Source organism: Rhagoletis zephyria, unplaced genomic scaffold (assembly GCF_001687245.7).
Source record: "Rhagoletis zephyria isolate East Lansing unplaced genomic scaffold, Rhagoletis_zephyria_1.1 Rzeph_scaffold_00195, whole genome shotgun sequence".
In the NCBI taxonomy this organism is placed as follows: domain Eukaryota; kingdom Metazoa; phylum Arthropoda; class Insecta; order Diptera; family Tephritidae; genus Rhagoletis; species Rhagoletis zephyria.
Window position 1 is genome coordinate 279,316 of NW_016157279.1, and position 19,315 is coordinate 298,630.

Here is a 19,315-nt window from a genome sequence, read left to right on the forward strand (position 1 = left end):
TCTATATCTATATCTATATCTATATCTATATCTATATCTATATCTATATCTATATCTATATCTATATCTATATCTATATCTATATCTATATCTATAATAATAATAATAATAGATTGGCACTTACACATATGTTAGTGTTTGGCTGAGCTTCTCCTCCGACTTGTGGCGTGCGCCTTGATGTTGTCACACAAAGCGGAGGGACCTACAGTTTTACGCCGGCTCCGAACGGCGATTGTATTTTTATGAGAAGCTTTTTTTCGTGGCAGAAATACACTCGGAGGTTTGCCATTGCCTGCCGAGGGACGACCGCTATATCTGTACTAATTATATAAAGAGAAGTTCCTTTTTTGTAACCGGTAATGTCGCAAACGGCTGGTCCGATTGTCATGAAATTTTGTATATAAACAGCTTTCAGCAACCACCATTTAGGTGGACCAGGGACCGATCTATTCGAAAAATCGTATTATGGTCCGATTTGTATAAAATTTGGTACGTAGGTAGCTTTTTGCCTAGATTAGTATATAGGAACCTTTTTTCCCCGGTAAGTGGACCAGGGACCGATCTATTCGAAAAAAATCTTATTTATGGTCCGATTTGCTTAAAATTTGGTACGTAGGTAGCTTTTTGCCTAGATTAGCAAATATGATCATTTTTTTCCGGGAAGTGGACCAGGGACCGATATATTCAAAAAATCGTATTTATGGTCAGATTTGCTTAAAAGTTGGTACGTAGGCGATAAGGCGAAGAGTGGCATGCAATTGAGAGAGAGCTAGTAGGCGAACTGATATGAATTAAACAAATATATTTTTATTACTACGCCGAAATGCGTACACTTTATTGATATTCTTAAAACTGTTTATAATATAAGATCTTACACTTGTTTGTTATTGTTGAGATGCGGCGGTGGTTATCGCAGTGGATTATTCCATTGCCAGATGTTTGTTGTTTACATGTTGAGAATGCATTTCTTGATAATGCATGTTTGGTTGTTATTGATGATGCTTAGTGGAAACTTTGTTTACGTGCCTTGTGACGAAGTCATTAACTCGCAAGAGGAAAACGAGGAAGAATCAAGCATTAACGAGAATGAGAGACCGAGCGTTCTCACTACCCCTGCTCCTATTCCTAATGTAGCCAGCAGACCAAAACGTCGCCGGGAGCCTAGCTTCAATGAGTGCATTAAAAAAATAAATGGGTGAAAAAAGCAACGCGATGGCATCGATGGCGGAAGACCTAAAAAAATTCAGAAGGCAAAGAGAACGTGCGCACAAAAAAAGATATAAAATATGAACTCAAAGAGTTGAATCGCAAATTTAATAAATTTAACGAGAAATTAACACACTTTCAGAGAAAAAAAGGCTGAAATGTGATGGTTTGTATTGCGCAAAAAGAATTTCTGATGAGACTACTAATTCTTGAAGTGGAAAATACTATGTGTTGTATTCAACTTGAATACTATAAGCTCTCTTTTTAATACTTGAATACTTAGTGAATTTTTAGAAGAATAAGCTCTCTTTATTTTTATTTTTGTAATAAAGTGAACTGAAGTGAACATTCATTCAGTTTTTATTACAAAATTATAATAAGTTTGCTATATAGTCCATTAAATTGGATGCATTTCCCTCATCCGGTGTATCGTCCGACTCATCGTCGCTTTCTTCAGCGCCGTCTATCTTGACAGCCCCGTCATAGCTTTTTCAGTACTATTTTTATTTTCCAAAACGCATCTCATGGTATTTTAATAACAAAAAACAAACTGACTCATTTATAACAAAAGCCGACACTTCAACGGAGGAAACGAGTTGCGCGTTGCAGCGTGGCAATCTCTCTTATAAATTATATGGGTGCAAAATTTAGTCAATGTGTTGATTTACAAAAATCGATGAAGTGCATATACGTTAGCGAAATTTGATATTTTTATGGTGGATTCTAGTGCTTTAAACTATACTCTTATATATGTATATAAAAAAAATCATTAAAATGTTGCCAAAGAACTACCGAAAAACGCATAAATTGCGATTTTTTTTTATTATTGACTCAATTTTGCACCTAACTGTATATGTATGTATCACATTCTACTTACCGCCCGCATTGAAAATGGGCGCATGATCAAAGTCTGCAAAATTCGCGGAAGTGCCATTGCCAATGGAATTACTTTGAGACATGTTTCCATTCGTTTGCCCAGGGCCTTTCAACAGCTGATGTTTTTGTTTCTGCTGCTGTTTCTTCAGCGGTTTTATTTTAGCATACCCGTTGCTAGTTATCGTACTGCCGCCTATATTCATTTTTGGTGGCGAACTCATTTTACTGCTGTTCGACGTTGTGGCATCGAAAATATTCGCGGAACCAAAATCTGCAACGAAATCGGTGTCCACACCAAACCCGTTCATACTCGTCGCACTGCTGCCCTCCGACATTCTACTTGTTGTCATATGCAAAACATTCAACTCATTGCGATTGCTGTTACTGACGTTATTGTTTTTGTTGTTATTGCATAGTTGCATAAACGCATTTTGAAGATGATTATAATCATTTTGCTGATGTTGCTGTTGCGGCCGACTTATTGCTGTCACTGTTGTTGCCGAGCCGCCTGTTGAACCCGTTTCCCCAGTAACTACCTTGTGCAAGCCATTCATAGTGGTACGCTGCGTGCTAGGCGGCGTCAGCTGGAAACTTCGCTCTGCATTTGTATTTTGTTGACGGTACTGATTTCTAGTGCTTTGCTCATTTTTCCCGGAGCCATTTCCCGCCTTCACCAAGTCAATATGATCATCAATATTGTTCTTATATGAACTGCTGTCATTTGATGCTATTTTAGATGCCGCCCCTGCTGCCACAGCCGCTACTGCTCTAGATGTCGTAGGTACTTCTGCTCCAACTCCTGCCATTAAACCCGTCTTAAGAGTGACTGAATTCGTCAACGATTTTAGCGGACTAGCTGGCTCCAGATAGTATCGTTTTCGCTCATATTTGTCAATCATCAATTCGCGCTGATCTTGATGCCCGGCTCGCTTTGGGTCCCAAAGGCCCAACCAGGTTTTAGCGCATTCATCATTTCCATGACTTTTCAAGTAATCGACGTCATCTTGTGTGAATGTGGCCATGGATATTGATTTTACGCGATGTGGAGGAGTAAGACCGCGTCTGTGGATTACAAAAACAGAAAAGGCATATTAAAACCTTAGGACGATCTAATTATTTCTGAAAAATAAGTACATATGGCATGTTTAATCAGCCCTATTCTGCATTTCGATTACGTTCCCGCATTCCGCTCCGCTGGAATCGAACTTAGGTATTCTGAGTTACGATCGAAACGAAAGAAGAAGAGGAGGAGAAAAAACATCTTTCGAAATCAGCTGTTTGCCTAGGAATGTGTGTAATCGAAACAAAACAAAGAAATTTTTGCCACCAAACTATTGCAGCATATGAAGTTAAAGTTTGTAAATATTTTAAAATAAATAAATAAATCTAGCATCACTGTAATTTAAAAATAAAATTTAAGTGGAAACATAATTATAAGAATGAAATCCGTAGCCGCGGCGTTATTGCTTGAAGAGAAGAACGAGTCCCAGATTGCTCATGCGGAAGTTGAAAGGCGGAGATTTAGGGACATGTTTGATCTTTTTCAGATAAGTGAAGAGTCATAAAAAATTCATCTCGAACTGCATTACTCATCGCTCAAAGTCAGTGAAATTATAAACGTTGTTTGAGCACTCCACAACATTTGCATTTACTATAGAGTGGAAGATTTGAACGCAAATGAATCCGGTTTTGAAAGCCGTCAGGAGGAGGGAAAGAAAACAGCTTATCTTTCCATAGCAAATCGAATTCGAGACAACATACGCACCTCTTTTTAAAAAGTTAGTAAAAACGAGTGCAATAATAAAAGCATATTTTTTTATGTAACTTCACATTTTATGTATGTATGTATCTATGTGCATACATCTATTAATTTTATATAAAAAGAATAAATTGTATTCAGTGCATTTCACAGTCTTATTTATAGATAATGTAAACAAAAACGCCTGGACTTCCACTTTGAAAACGTCGCGCAATATCCCTTTTGGTTGCCATTATTCGAGCCAATTTTTCGTGTTGCCCGTATTACCGCTCGCGAAAACACAGAAATCGAGAAAATTCATTTATGATGACTTTTACAATCATGCACCGTATATTTTACTTAAATTTTTTATAAAATTTTATTATTTAAACCCACGAAAATAACAATCAAAACGTCCTCCGTCAACAAATTTGCAACTTAGAAAAACGGAACTACGATCGAAATGTAGAATAGGTATAATCGTAAATTTCGAAGATTGATCGAAACGAAACGGAACGCAGAATACCAAACTTGCCAAACGGAGAAAATTTCGATTCGAGTCGAAATGCAGAATAGGGCTGAATAATATAGAGATGCACCTCAAAATTTACATTTTTGGAGATATCATTATGCAATAAATAAGCTTGATAAGTAGAATATGCTCAGTCTAACAGATAACCAAACTTCCCAAATCTGGCGAAGATATGTGCCTTTCCATCTGTTTTTGTATACCAACTTGAATTGATAAAACTTTGATTGCGTTTTCCCACAAAATTGAAATTATGAAATACTTCGTTATATTATTAAACGAGCGATATGTACATATGTACAATATGACAAAAAATATAAGGACTGCCGAAAATTTTAAAATATTTTTTATTCGAAATAGGAAGCGAAAAGGAAACAAGAGACTGAAATTGAAATGGGGTTAATAAGAAAACTTTGAAATTTCATTCTAAAGGCATTATCAAGTAAATTATTTTAAAATAGCACAATAAGTTGCTCAGTGAGTGTACAGAACTTGTACATATCGATGGTCCTCTGCAAAAACAACACAACTCAAAATTCAGCAAATAAAAACCATTACTACTGTTAATTGCTTCATGTCTCTCATCCTTGTCTAATACATACTACCTACTTTAGCAATCGTTACTACTTACTTTAGGATTGGACATGGGTTAGACAAGGATCAGATACATGAAGCACTTAACATTAGTAAGGGATTTTATTTTTTGAATTTTGAGTTGTGTCGTTATTGTAGAGCACCATCGATATATTCTAGTTCAGCTTCACTTTTTACCTCTAGTGGGGGATACCGAAGAGCGCTTCGAAAAGTAAAGTAAATTGAGATTTTTTTTAATCTAATTATTTTGGCTTCACCAGCCCTCTATATATAATTTCCTTCGACTAGAGTCTTTAAGTAAATATGTATATATGTATTAGGGTGTCCGTTATTTACCAAGTTGGTTTTATTTTTTGCAGCCCCCAATAAATTTTTTGTTTATGACCTAAAACGGAATATAAGACTAAAAAAAACCTTTAATCTTCATGTTATTTAAACCTTGCCCCAAAACACATAGGACTATGCTACATTTTACATTTAACGCTTTTTCTTCTCGGAAGTCATTTATTTAAATGTCGTCTGTTTGTGGTCGATCTTCCTTTTTTAGCTAGATAGGCATTTGTTATTAAAAAATTTTAAAAAGAAATAGATATTTTATTTTACACTACTGAACGTTAAATATAAATATTCCTCTCTTTTTCATAAAAACAAAATGCAAATGAAACGATGGGTCAGCAGATCGTAATATCTTTCCACATCTTCAACCAAGATTTGCTACTCACTTAAATATTTTAATCTACAACGGCGGAAACAATCGCTTTAACACTTTTCTAGATTTGTTCAGACAAAAGAATAAAAACGCAATTTGGCCGTTACTTTTATGAGTATATTGATTGCTTCGTGTGTTTGGAAATTTTTTTGTTTTTGCCGCACGGTGTAATCAATATATGGATATAAGAAAAATCAGATTTTTAATAGGTGAAACAATAATTAAAGTTATCGGAAAAAATTTACCGACAAATAAGGAAGCGATGCAATTTTTTGTTTCCTCATTCAAGAAATCTCAATAAATCGATAGATGACAGCTGCTCAATCGTTATAAACGGAGTTAAAAAAATTTGGAGCAGAGCGGCTATACCCACTCAAGATACTTCACGGTGCATTAAAAAATTAAAAAGCTTTATACAGAACCGAAAAAAAGAGAAGGTTTATTTAATACTATCGAAAAATTATTTGATATTGTCCAAAGAATTTGAACAGATGATTTATTGTCGCAGGAAATCGGTAATTTGAAAATATTGCATGAATAAAGCTAAATAACTTATTTTAATTTATTGTTACTGAACTCAGTTACTTAAGGGATGTTCTCCTGATTCTAAGCATATAACTTTTACCTGCCGCACATGCATAGTTTTTGAGATATTTGCTGTTATTTGTTATGTTTCTTAATCTTTTACAACAAGATTTTGCATATTTATATCCTCTAACGACACCCAATACTGCAATTGTATCACGTAAATACATGCGCACCAACTATATACTATATATCTTCTATATACAATGTGTGCCAAATAAGACCTACCAATGTTAAACACGTACATATGTATAACCTCTTTATTTTTTAATATTATTGCTATTTTCTTTCTGCATGTTATAGTTAATCTCTTGGAAAATCATAATGGATACTTACAGCAAGACCACCAACAACGACTACAATACGCATTCGTTTTACACAATTAGCCACACAAATTGATTTTTTTGGTAATGTTTGGATGTCGGATGAAGCATTTACATGCAAAACTATATATTGTGGGGCTCTGAAAATCCAAGGGCAACACACCAGCACCAGTTTCATCCATCCAGATGCACTCTTTGGTGCGGTGTTATGGCCCATATTTCTTCGAGAATGAAGGATGAAACGCCAGAAAAGATTTCTGGGGCTTCTTACAGAACAATGATTGACAATTTTTTGCGGCCAACGGCAAAGCAGCGTCCTAAATTGTGGTTTCAACAAGATTGAGCGACTGCTCACACTGCTAGACAAACTATGGCAAACTAGGCAGACTATAGTAGGTAGTATTTGGATCAACGTCTATATATAAAACTAAGTTGCGTACGTATGACCGCCCATAACTCGAGAACGGATTGTCCGATTTAAGTAGACTTTTTTATACCCGAGCGCACTTGTTTTAGTTGTATTTGTCCTTGCCCAAGAAAAAAATTTACAGAGTGAAAACTCCATTAGGTGGCGCTGGAATGGAGTTATTACTAAAAATCGTTCTATATATACAGTATCGGTCATATCTATAGCACGCCATTCCAAAATGATATTGTGTGCCACTTATGTTTATTTATTTATTTTTAAGAATTTTCAATTAAAATACAGTTCTTTCTCTAACAAAACCCATATAAACCCAAGTTTAAAAACTTATAGAAAACTACAAGAAAGTGCAACAAATTTTCGCCTAAATTTAAAATTTTTTTCTCGGAAGTGTTTGAATTTTTCTGAATACACAGTTTTATAGCCCAATCAATTTTAGTCTGATAATGTGCAAGTTTCAAGTGGCTAAAAGTTACCGCTGATTTTTTAGAATTTTTTTCGTAAAGGATGTTGCGGTGTTCTTCCATATACAAATAAATTGAGTTTATTCATTATATGGAAGGCAATGCGACAAAAAAAATTCTAAAAAATTAACGGTAATTTGTAGCCACTTGAAATTTGCACATTATTAGACTAAAATTGCAGGGGCTAAAAAACTGTGTACTCAAAAAAATTCTATCACTTCCGAGAAAAAAGTTTGAAATTTAGGTGAAAATTTGTTACACTTTTTTGTAGTTTTTTACAAATTGTTAAACTTGGGTATATATGGGGTTTGTCCGAGAATGAACTAAATTTTAATTGAAAATTCTTAAAAATAAAGAAATAAACATAAGTGACACACAATATCACTTTGAAATGGCGTGCTATAGATATGACCGATACTGTACATATATTGGTAAGAGGAACAAAAACACCTCTGCGAAAAATTTATCAGCTGGGAGCGCTGCATGTCCACATTCCCGACGACTGGAATTTAAGTGTGCTCTGCCCAATCCACAAGGATCCGCGGGATCAGCCTTCTAAGCATATTTTACAAGGTCTTATGGAGCGTATTGCATGGAAGACTGAAGCCCAACGTCAACGAACTGATTGGTACTTATCAGTGTGGCTTTAGACCTGGAAAATCCTTCATAGACCAACTAATCACGATCCGCCAAATCTTGGAAAACATCACCACCTATTTGTCGACTAGCCAATACGCCGCGACGTCTGAAGTTGGCATCCCCTCGAAACTGATAGGGCTGTGTAAAATGACGTTGAGCAATACCACCAGCTCCATCAGAATTTGGAAAGACCTCTCCGAGCCAGGGCGACCCCCTTTCATGTGATTTCTTTAATCAGATTGTGGAGAAGATAATAAGAGCTGCAGAACTTTACTACAAGAGCGTGTAATTGCTGGCTTATGCCGATGACATCGACATCATCGGTAACAAAACCCGCGAAGTCTGTTCTGGCTTTTCCAAGGAAGCAAAGCGAATGGGTCTGGTAGTAAAAGAGGACAAGACGAAGTATCTCCTATCATCGACCAAACGGCCAGCGCCTTAGCACCCACGTCACTGTTGACAGTTATAATTTCAAGAAAGTTTACTTGCGAACCATTATTAACACCGATAATAATGTCAGCATTGAAATTCAACGCAGAATTACTCTCGCCAACAAGTGCTACTTTGGACTGAGTAGGCAATAGGGGAGTAACAGGCCACCTTAATACTAATGCGCGCCGGGAATTTACTATCAAAAATTTCTCATGCGCATACAACTTTATGCGACCAACCGAAATTGAACGGCGTGAGTAAAAAGCTTATTCAATTTCCAATTTTTGTTTTGCGTGAGATTTTGATTTGACGTTTCGCTCAGTGAAATCAAATGCAAATGCACCAAGCCAATTTCGGGTGACGCAGGAAAGCAAATCATACGGCATGCGTATATAAACGGCGTGCGTTTATATAAGGTTAGGCAGTAAAGTCCTCTCTCGACGTACGAAAATCACACTCGATAAGTCACTCATCATGCCCGTTGAGAGAAAGATTTTGCAGAAGATTTACGGGCCTTTATGCGTTGGCGACGGCGAGTACTGCAGACAATGGAATCATGAGCTCTATGAGGTTTACAACGACATAGACATAGTGCAGCGGATTAGAATACAGCGGCTCCGCTGGCTTGGCCATGTCGTTCGAATGGTCTCCGACGCTCCAGCCCAGAAAGTATTCAACTCGGAACCCGCTAGTGGTAGCAGAGGAAGAGGGAGGCCCCCACTGCGATAGAAAGACCAAGTGGAGAAAGACTTGGCTTCACTTGGCATTTCCAATTGGCGTCAGTTGGCGCAGAAGAGAAACTACTGGCGGGCTTTGTTGAACTCGGCCAAAATCGCTTAGGCGGTTACAGCGCCAAATAAGAAGAAGCAGAAGGGAGTGCTGGAGTCTGGTTATCTATCTAGTTATCTATACTAATATATATTTTGAAAGCCGTTTTTACTGTTCACAAAGCTCGAGAACGGCTGTACCGATTTTTTTGGAAATTCCGGACACCTGCTGCAGTCCAAGGATGGTTATAGGCTTAAAAAAATTTCGATATATAAAGGGAGTGTGGCACCTCCCATACACACTAAATTTTTCATTTTGCAAATCTCTGGAAGTGTTCATGGTAGAGTACTCGAACATGGTATGGAGATATATGAAAGCAATCGTATACCCATGGAGAAAAGTGGGACTATTTGAAAAGGGGAATTGTGCGTGTTTGAGGGGTCCCTGGATAGTTTGACTCACCAGGTGAAGCTAGAGTCGAGTTATTACTAAACATTTTATTTATGATCCGATTTGGCTTATGTTGCGAATTATAATGAAGTTTCAGACGTTATGTTTTCAATTCATGGTTTTATTTAACAATATTACTTATTAACTAACTTTTGAGAACAATTTATGAGATGAGTGAGAAAATTAGATTAATGGACTGTATATGATATGGAGATGATTATTTAACAATGAGTAAAGTGACTATGAAATATATATATGAAGATCAATTCAATGGCAAATTCGTACTTTAATTCGTTGTACATCACTTCTTAACAATAGTGCAATTGGCATATCTATGCAAATAAATTCAATGGCAAATTTGTACAGTAATTCATGGTAACTTCTTCGTGAGATCATTACAAGATATCTTTGTAACGTTAGGCAAGTTACACTAGCAAAAAATAGTATACTTATGAGTGAGTGTTGCAGGATCCGCGTATCGCAAACGGTAGGAGTTGTCGTGGTACTTCCCTCGCTGATGTAGAAAATATATGTAGCTTCCCACGATGTGCTCTGGTCTTCGGGAGAATTCAAAGGAAAGAGAGCGGTGGCAATGCGGGCCTTTAATTCATAGGACACACTGGAAGGCAATTCCAGAATCGGATGGTAACACTGGAATGCAACTCCAGTGTACGTTTCGGACTTCCACACCCAGCAGGGATGCTTGTAATGTGGAAGGGAGGCAGGGATGCATTAACGCAAGTCTTTTTGAACGCAAGTCATATCGGAAATTTAAGTGAGCGCAAGTCACTTAAACATGCCGGCCCCGTTGCACAGGTGCAAGCGTATCCCGCAAACGTTGCAATGCACGAATGGCTCTGTCCAGCTCGATGCAGCCGAAACTGCCTCCTCCTCAGGTGTCGGACGGTGCAAGAGGGTGTGGTGCAAGTGGTTGCAGATTTTACACCTCCCATCTGAGCGGCAATCCCTAACATGACTGTGCAATAGTCCAAGAACCGCACCTTAACCCTACGTTCCTCTACTCCCATGATTTGAAACTCTTTGCAGAACGGTAAGGCGTGGTATTTAAAACATATGAGGCACTGATGCACATCGGGATCGCGAAGCGAACGTGAAGGCCTGGTGTTGCGTGGCAATAGCTTCCACGGGGCGTACACTTTCGGTTCTCTGTAAATGAGATTTGTTTTATTGAAAGCTGTCAGAAAACTTATGACTATGGTGGTGAGGAAGTAGAATTATGTAAATTTGTATCAGGGCAGTGGATGAGATAAGTCTGTTTGAATCGGGAGCGGACATAGTTTGACAATTGGTCTGGTGAAAGTACCATGTTGCGTTCGAATGTTGGCAACGCGTACTTTGTTGTCCGAGCCATGATAAACCTTATCGACTCTACCTAAACGCCATTCATTTGGAGGTAATAGTTCGTTTTTAATGACGACGAAGTCGCCAACAGAAAGATTGTAGTGTGGAAGTTTCCACTTATACCTTTGATGTAATTATTTAAGGTATTCATCTTTCCAGCGCTGACCAAATTGTTGATGCAACAGCTTTAATTTCTCCCACGGATTTTGAAGCGAAAGATTGTCAATTTGGGTTTCTAGCGCGTCAAGCAGAGGAGCTCCACGCAAGAAATGACCAGGCGTTAGGGCTAAAAGCTCTTGAGGATTATCTGACATAGGTGAGAGTAGTCGAGAGTTTAACATTCCTTCGATGCGAGCCGGTAGTGTGGCAGGCTCTTCAAAGGTGAAATTATTACTCCCAACGATTCGTTTGAAATGAAGTTTAAAGCTTTTAACGGCTGCCTCCCACAGACCGCCCATGTGGGGAGCATTTGGTGGTAAGAACTGCCACTCAAAGCCATGTATGGAATATTGGGATCGTACGTCAACTGATGAATCTTTAAGGAATCGTTTGAAATCTTGGCGATAGGCCCTACTTGCCCCTACGAAATTTTTTCCATTATCGGAGAAGACGCGTTGTGGGAGTCCGCGTCTTCCAACGAACCGGGAGAATGTGGCTTGAAAGGCTTTGGTGGAGAGTTCGGAGCACGGTTCTAAGTGAATTGCTTTAGTTGAGAAACAAATAAAAACACAAACGTATCCTTTGAGCATCGGGGATTTTCGAAGTGGTGATGATTTGACATCGAACGGTCCTGCAAAATCAAGACCGGTGTAGGTGAATGCTAGCGAGAATATTGAACGCTCTGGCGGTAGGGCTGCCATGATTTGTGAACGAGTGTTTTGTTTGAAAATCGTGCATGTTTTACAATTTCGCACGCAGTTTTTGACCTTGAATTTAAGTCTTGGAATGAACTACTCTTGCCTTGCAGTTCTAATCATGAGTAGGTGTTCTGCGCGCATCAATAAATTATGCAAAAACTATAGGAATAAATAACAGAATCGAGAAGTTTCAGGCACGATAAGGATATCTCTCATTATACGAGAGGAAGGAGTGGACTGTATTGGTTTTATTCAAATCGAAACATGCAAGCAATCACGCGTAAGGCTTTCGACCAACGTATGTAGAGCTTAAATTTTGCGTTCTTCTAAGGGGGCGACATTCTTCCGGAGTGATAATGGCCATTGGTCGGCTGGCTTCAAGAGCCAGTCAGGTCCGTGCCACCAAAGTGATTGGTAAATTAAGTCTTGTGGCCTGCAGCCTCGTGTTCCGAGATCTGCGGGATTGTGATTGGTGGATACATGTTGCCACTTAATGTTTCCAACATTCTGAATAATTTGTAAAGTGCGATTTGCCACGTATACCTTCCAAGTACATGGAGGCATTTCGAGCCACGAAAGGACAATCGAGGAATCAGACCATAAGAAAATGTCAGTGTTCCCGAGAGGGAGTTGGTTTATAACGGTTTTAATGCATTTTGATAGCAGAACTGCACCACAGAGTTCCAGACGCGAAAGACTGACTGTTTGCAACGGTTCAACTTTGGTTTTTGAGAAGAGAAGATGAGATGAAGTGGAATTGCCCGGAATGCCTTTTCAGACGCATTACAGAAACCATGAATTTGAACTATTTGGTTTGGGGAAAATTCAGTCCATCTTGGTATCTGGATTTTTTCGATACTGGGTAGATCAGAAACAAACTGGTTCCACTTTTGAAGCGAAAGTGGTTTAACGCATTCATCCCACTCCGTGCCTTCTAACCATATTTGCTGCAAGAGTATTTTTGCTTGAATGAGAATAGGCGATAGCCACCTGCGAGGTCAAAAAGTTTGGAGACCGAGGACGGAATTTTTCGCTTTGTGGCACCTGCAGTTGGTTTGATAGGCTCGATGGAGTAAGAAAAGGCGTCATTAAAAGCGTTCCATCTAATGCCAAGAGTTTTGGTAGAACTGGAGGAATCAATTTTCAGAAAATCAGAATCGAGCAAATCGTCAGTTGGAATATGTCGAAGAAGTTCTGGATGATTAGCTGTTATTTTCTTTAGAGAAAACCCAGCTGAGAGCAGCATTTGATTATTTGAGATTGTGCCGTAAGACAAGTTTAAATATCATGTCCACCTGTGAGTATACCATCGACATACGTTTCTTCAGTCAGAATTCTCTTGGCCAAAGGATGGGAATCTTTAGAGTCCCTTACCAACTGGTGAAGCGTGCGGATAGCCAGATATGGCGCGCAATTGACTCCGAAAGTGACGGTTTTCAGTGCGAAATCAGTGATTTTGATGTCGTTTTTTCGTGGAAAGAGAATTCGTCGATATTGTTGATCATCTTCGTGTAACAGAATCTGGCGGTACATTTTTTGATTATCTCCGTTAAAGACGTATTTGTACAAACGCCAATTCAAGATTACGAACATCAGATCTGGGCTCGAATCGTAACATCCGTTCACGGATCGAAAATGATACGAAAGAAAATTACGTGATACGTCAGGCAGTATAAGCTGAATGGGACAAAGAGTACGTTCACGTATGTCATAATCCGAAAAATGTGTTTTTACGTGACGAGTAGTACGATATCGTGTGTGGCGATTCGAGCCCTGTTTGCAATGTAGGGCCGATATGAAGTATATCGTTAAGAGAAACTCCCGACGCAGATGGTTTGGTCGCGTTAAATACCACTCGAACCTTGGTGGGAGAATGGGGTTTCATATGGTCAAGTGATAAATATTCCTTTAAAACACGGCTATACTCTTCCTTAAGGTCAGCCTTTTTATTGAGCATATGCTCCATTCGTATGGCTTGCTTCATCGCTGTTTCTGTGACTTCCTCTAATTCCCAAAATCGCTTTAATTGAAAATTGAGGTTTTCGCTAGTATCCTCCATTACGTATATGTGAAAAGTGGAACATTCGGTGGATTTTAAAGGTTCACTTAAATACCATCCGAATATGGTATTTTGCGAAAGAAGACTACCAAAAATTTTATGTTTGACTCCCGGGAGTAGGAGTTCTGGTATAAGATCGTTACCTATTACTAGGTCGATCTGCGATGGTTTGAAAAAATACGGACCGGCGAGGTCCAGATCCTTAAGTTCGGATATATCTGGTTTCTTCATTTGGAATGTCGGTAGGAAACTGGTATGTTTGTGGAGAATAATCGCTTTGGTATTGATGCGAATGTTATTTCGTTTAGCCACGAGAGTAATATGGCAAACGCGAGTTGCGTTTTCAACTATCTTACCGCCCATAGTTATAGAAAAGCTTTCTCGATTGGTTGGAAGTTTTAATCGATTTTGATCATTTTCAGAAATAAAGGTTTTANCCTGTTTGCAATGTAGGGCCGATATGAAGTATATCGTTAAGAGAAACTCCCGACGCAGATGGTTTGGTCGCGTTAAATACCACTCGAACCTTGGTGGGAGAATGGGGTTTCATATGGTCAAGTGATAAATATTCCTTTAAAACACGGCTATACTCTTCCTTAAGGTCAGCCTTTTTATTGAGCATATGCTCCATTCGTATGGCTTGCTTCATCGCTGTTTCTGTGACTTCCTCTAATTCCCAAAATCGCTTTAATTGAAAATTGAGGTTTTCGCTAGTATCCTCCATTACGTATATGTGAAAAGTGGAACATTCGGTGGATTTTAAGGGTTCANTATTGAGCATATGCTCCATTCGTATGGCTTGCTTCATCGCTGTTTCTGTGACTTCCTCTAATTCCCAAAATCGCTTTAATTGAAAATTGAGGTTTTCGCTAGTATCCTCCATTACGTATATGTGAAAAGTGGAACATTCGGTGGATTTTAAAGGTTCCCTTAAATACCATCCGAATATGGTATTTTGCGAAAGAAGACTACCAAAAATTTTATGTTTGACTCCCGGGAGTAGGAGTTCTGGTATAAGATCGTTACCTATTACTAGGTCGATCTGCGATGGTTTGAAGAAATATGGACTGGCGAGGTCCAGATCCTTAAGTTCGGATAAATCTGGTTTCTTCGTTTGGAATGTAGGTAGGAAGCTGGTAAGTTTGTGGAGAATAATCGCTTTGGTATTGATGCGAATGTTATTTCGTTTAGCCACGAGAGTAATATGGCAAACGCGAGTTGCGTTTTCAACTATCTTACCCCAGCAGGCCATCCTAACCCGTCATTCCATGTCGTTCGTTGACAACGCTATATCACGTATCAAGGTTCCACCTTGTGATACACAGATTTTCTATGGAAGCTATGAGGATTGACCAGCCTTTCGTGACATGTTCACGGCTGTGTATCTCAACTATCCCAAGCTAACACCGGCACAAAAACTCTATCACTTGCGAAACAAAACTCGTGGTAACTTCTCTCTTGCTTGGGAAGCATTAAGAGCTCGTTTCGAAAATAAACGCATTCTAATCGACAAGCAGCTGAAAACGCTCTTCAACTTGCCTTCTGCTAATTCCGAGAATAGCGAAGCGATTCAACGATTTCAAAAACCTTTCATGCCTAAAGTCTCAAGGAGTTTCCGTTTCCGATTGGGACCCAATCCTAATCTGTCTATGTTCCACCAAGCTCCCAGATGAAATGCTTTCACTCTGGGAACAATCTCTGAAATCTCGTAAAGAGCACCCCAACTGGACCCAAATGGACGAGTGCCTAAGCAGTCGGTTCGAAGTGGTTGATCGTTTATACGGGTATAAAACCACGAAGGCGCGAAACGCATTCTCTCAAAAAACGCCAGCAAAGATTCAATCATATCATTCTCAAGAACAACTCTCGTTCAAATGTAAGCTGTGCAACAACAACCACACCCTTAAGTTCTGCTCTGAGTTCAAAAAACTCAACGTTCAAGAACGCACCAAATTCGTAGAACAAAATGGGTATTGTACCAATTGCTTGGCTTACAATATCTTTTAAACAACTGCTCCAGTGCATTCCGATGTTTTCGTTGCAAAAAGAACCACCATACAATGTTGCATCCTACCCCAACTACCAAATCGATTCCCAAAACACCTAGTAGGAACAACAACTTCAAACCACCAAAAATCAACTACCTCAAGGGTCAAAGTCTTCTAAAAATGCAACATCTTTGTTGCTAACTCAATCATACGAACCTTCATCCAGCAAGTCAAGACATCCGATTTTTGACATTACCGAAGACAATACCCTATCTGAGGAATCTCCTACTTCTCTATCAGATAAACCATCGAATATCCAACCCATTTTTCCTACCAACAATGAAAAAATATTGCTTCCTACTGCCCAAGTACACATCGAGCACTTGGGTGAATTCTGTACCCTCAGAGCCTTAATCGATCAAGGTTCTCAAAAAACCTTTATTTCTGAAAATGATCAAAATCGATTAAAACTTCCAACCAATCGAGAAAGCTTTTCTATAACTATGGGCGGTAAGATAGTTGAAAACGCAACTCGCGTTTGCCATATTACTCTCGTGGCTAAACGAAATAACATTCGCATCAATACCAAAGCGATTATTCTCCACAAACTTACCAGCTTCCTACCTACATTCCAAACGAAGAAACCAGATTTATCCGAACTTAAGGATCTGGACCTCGCCAGTCCATATTTCTTCAAACCATCGCAGATCGACCTAGTAATAGGTAACGATCTTATACCAGAACTCCTACTCCCGGGAGTCAAACATAAAATTTTTGGTAGTCTTCTTTCGCAAAATACCATATTCGGATGGTATTTAAGTGAACCCTTAAAATCCACCGAATGTTCCACTTTTCACATATACGTAATGGAGGATACTAGCGAAAACCTCAATTTTCAATTAAAGCGATATTGGGAATTAGAGGAAGTCACAGAAACAGCGATGAAGCAAGCCATACGAATGGAGCATATGCTCAATAAAAAGGCTGACCTTAAGGAAGAGTATAGCCGTGTTTTAAAGGAATATTTATCACTTGACCATATGAAACCCCATTCTCCCACCAAGGTTCGAGTGGTATTTAACGCGACCAAACCATCTGCGTCGGGAGTTTCTCTTAACGATATACTTCATATCGGCCCTACATTGCAAACAGGGCTCGAATCGCCACACACGATATCGTACTACTCGTCACGTAAAAACACATTTTTCGGATTATGACATACGTGAACGTACTCTTTGTCCCATTCAGCTTATACTGCCTGACGTATCACGTAATTTTCTTTCGTATCATTTTCGATCCGTGAACGGATGTTACGATTCGAGCCCAGATCTGATGTTCGTAATCTTGAATTGGCGTTTGTACAAATACGTCTTTAACGGAGATAATCAAAAAATGTACCGCCAGATTCTGTTACACGAAGATGATCAACAATATCGACGAATTCTCTTTCCACGAAAAAACGACATCAAAATCACTGATTTCGCACTGAAAACCGTCACTTTCGGAGTCAATTGCGCGCCATATCTGGCTATCCGCACGCTTCACCAGTTGGTAAGGGACTCTAAAGATTCCCATCCTTTGGCCAAGAGAATTCTGACTGAAGAAACGTATGTCGATGGTATACTCACAGGTGGACATGATATTTAAACTTGTCTTACGGCACAATCTCAAATAATCAAATGCTGCTCTCAGCTGGGTTTTCTCTAAAGAAAATAACAGCTAATCATCCAGAACTTCTTTGACATATTCCAACTGACGATTTGCTCGATTCTGATTTTCTGAAAATTGATTCCTCCAGTTCTACCAAAACTCTTGGCATTAGATGGAACGCTTTTAATGACGCCTTTTCTTACTCCATCGAGCCTATCAAACCAACTGCAGGTGCCACAAAGCGAAAAATTCCGTCCTCGGTCTCCAAACTTTTTGACCTCGCAGGTGGCTATCGCCTATTCTCATTCAAGCAAAAATACTCTTGCAGCAAATATGGTTAGAAGGCACGGAGTGGGATGAATGCGTTAAACCACTTTCGCTTCAAAAGTGGAACCAGTTTGTTTCTGATCTACCCAGTATCGAAAAAATCCAGATACCAAGATGGACTGAATTTTCCCCAAACCAAATAGTTCAAATTCATGGTTTCTGTAATGCGTCTGAAAAGGCATTCCGGGCAATTCCACTTCATCTCATCTTCTCTTCTCAAAAACCAAAGTTGAACCGTTGCAAACAGTCAGTCTTTCGCGTCTGGAACTCTGTGGTGCAGTTCTGCTATCAAAATGCATTAAAACCGTTATAAACCAACTCCCTCTCGGGAACACTGACATTTTCTTATGGTCTGATTCCTCGATTGTCCTTTCGTGGCTCGAAATGCCTCCATGTACTTGGAAGGTATACGTGGCAAATCGCACTTTACAAATTATTCAGAATGTTGGAAACATTAAGTGGCAACATGTCTCCACCAATCACAATCCCGCAGATCTCGGAACACGAGGCCGCAGGCCACAAGACTTAATTTACCAATCACTTTGGTGGCACGGACCTGACTGGCTCTTGAAGCCAGCCGACCAATGGCCATTATCACTCCGGAAGAATGTCGCCCCCTTAGAAGAACGCAAAATTTAAGCTCTACATACGTTGGTCGAAAGCCTTACGCGTGATTGCTTGCATGTTTCGATTTGAATAAAACCAATACAGTCCACTCCTTCCTCTCGTATAATGAGAGATATCCTTATCGTGCCTGAAACTTCTCGATTCTATTATTTATTCCTATAGTTTTTGCATAATTTATTGATGCGCGCAGAACACCTACTCATGATTAGAACTGCAAGGCAAGAGTAGTTCATTCCAAGACTTAAATTCAAGGTCAAAAACTGCGTGCGAAATTGTAAAACATGCACGATTTTCAAACAAAACACTCGTTCACAAATCATGGCAGCCCTACCGCCAGAGCGTTCAATATTCTCGCTAGCATTCACCTACACCGGTCTTGATTTTGCAGGACCGTTCGATGTCAAATCATCACCACTTCGAAAATCCCCGATGCTCAAAGGATACGTTTGTGTTTTTATTTGTTTCTCAACTAAAGCAATTCACTTAGAACCGTGCTCCGAACTCTCCACCAAAGCCTTTCAAGCCACATTCTCCCGGTTCGTTGGAAGACGCGGACTCCCACAACGCGTCTTCTCCGATAATGGAAAAAATTTCGTAGGGGCAAGTAGGGCCTATCGCCAAGATTTCAAACGATTCCTTAAAGATTCATCAGTTGACGTACGATCCCAATATTCCATACATGGCTTTGAGTGGCAGTTCTTACCACCA

At 39.3% G+C, this 19,315-nt stretch overlaps 1 protein-coding gene across 12 annotated transcripts in view; it reads right to left on the minus strand.

The window, feature by feature from the left end:
• Window positions 1–19,315, minus strand: part of drongo (Arf GTPase activating protein drongo) — a 156,243-nt gene that overhangs the window by 73,066 nt on the left and 63,862 nt on the right. For all 12 annotated transcript variants that reach the window (XM_017609161.1, XM_017609159.1, XM_017609157.1 and 9 more), the window contains exon 3: window positions 2,084–3,144. In XM_017609161.1, coding sequence (XP_017464650.1) covers window positions 2,084–3,144 — 1,061 coding nt within the window. The remainder of the gene's footprint in view (window positions 1–2,083; window positions 3,145–19,315) is intronic.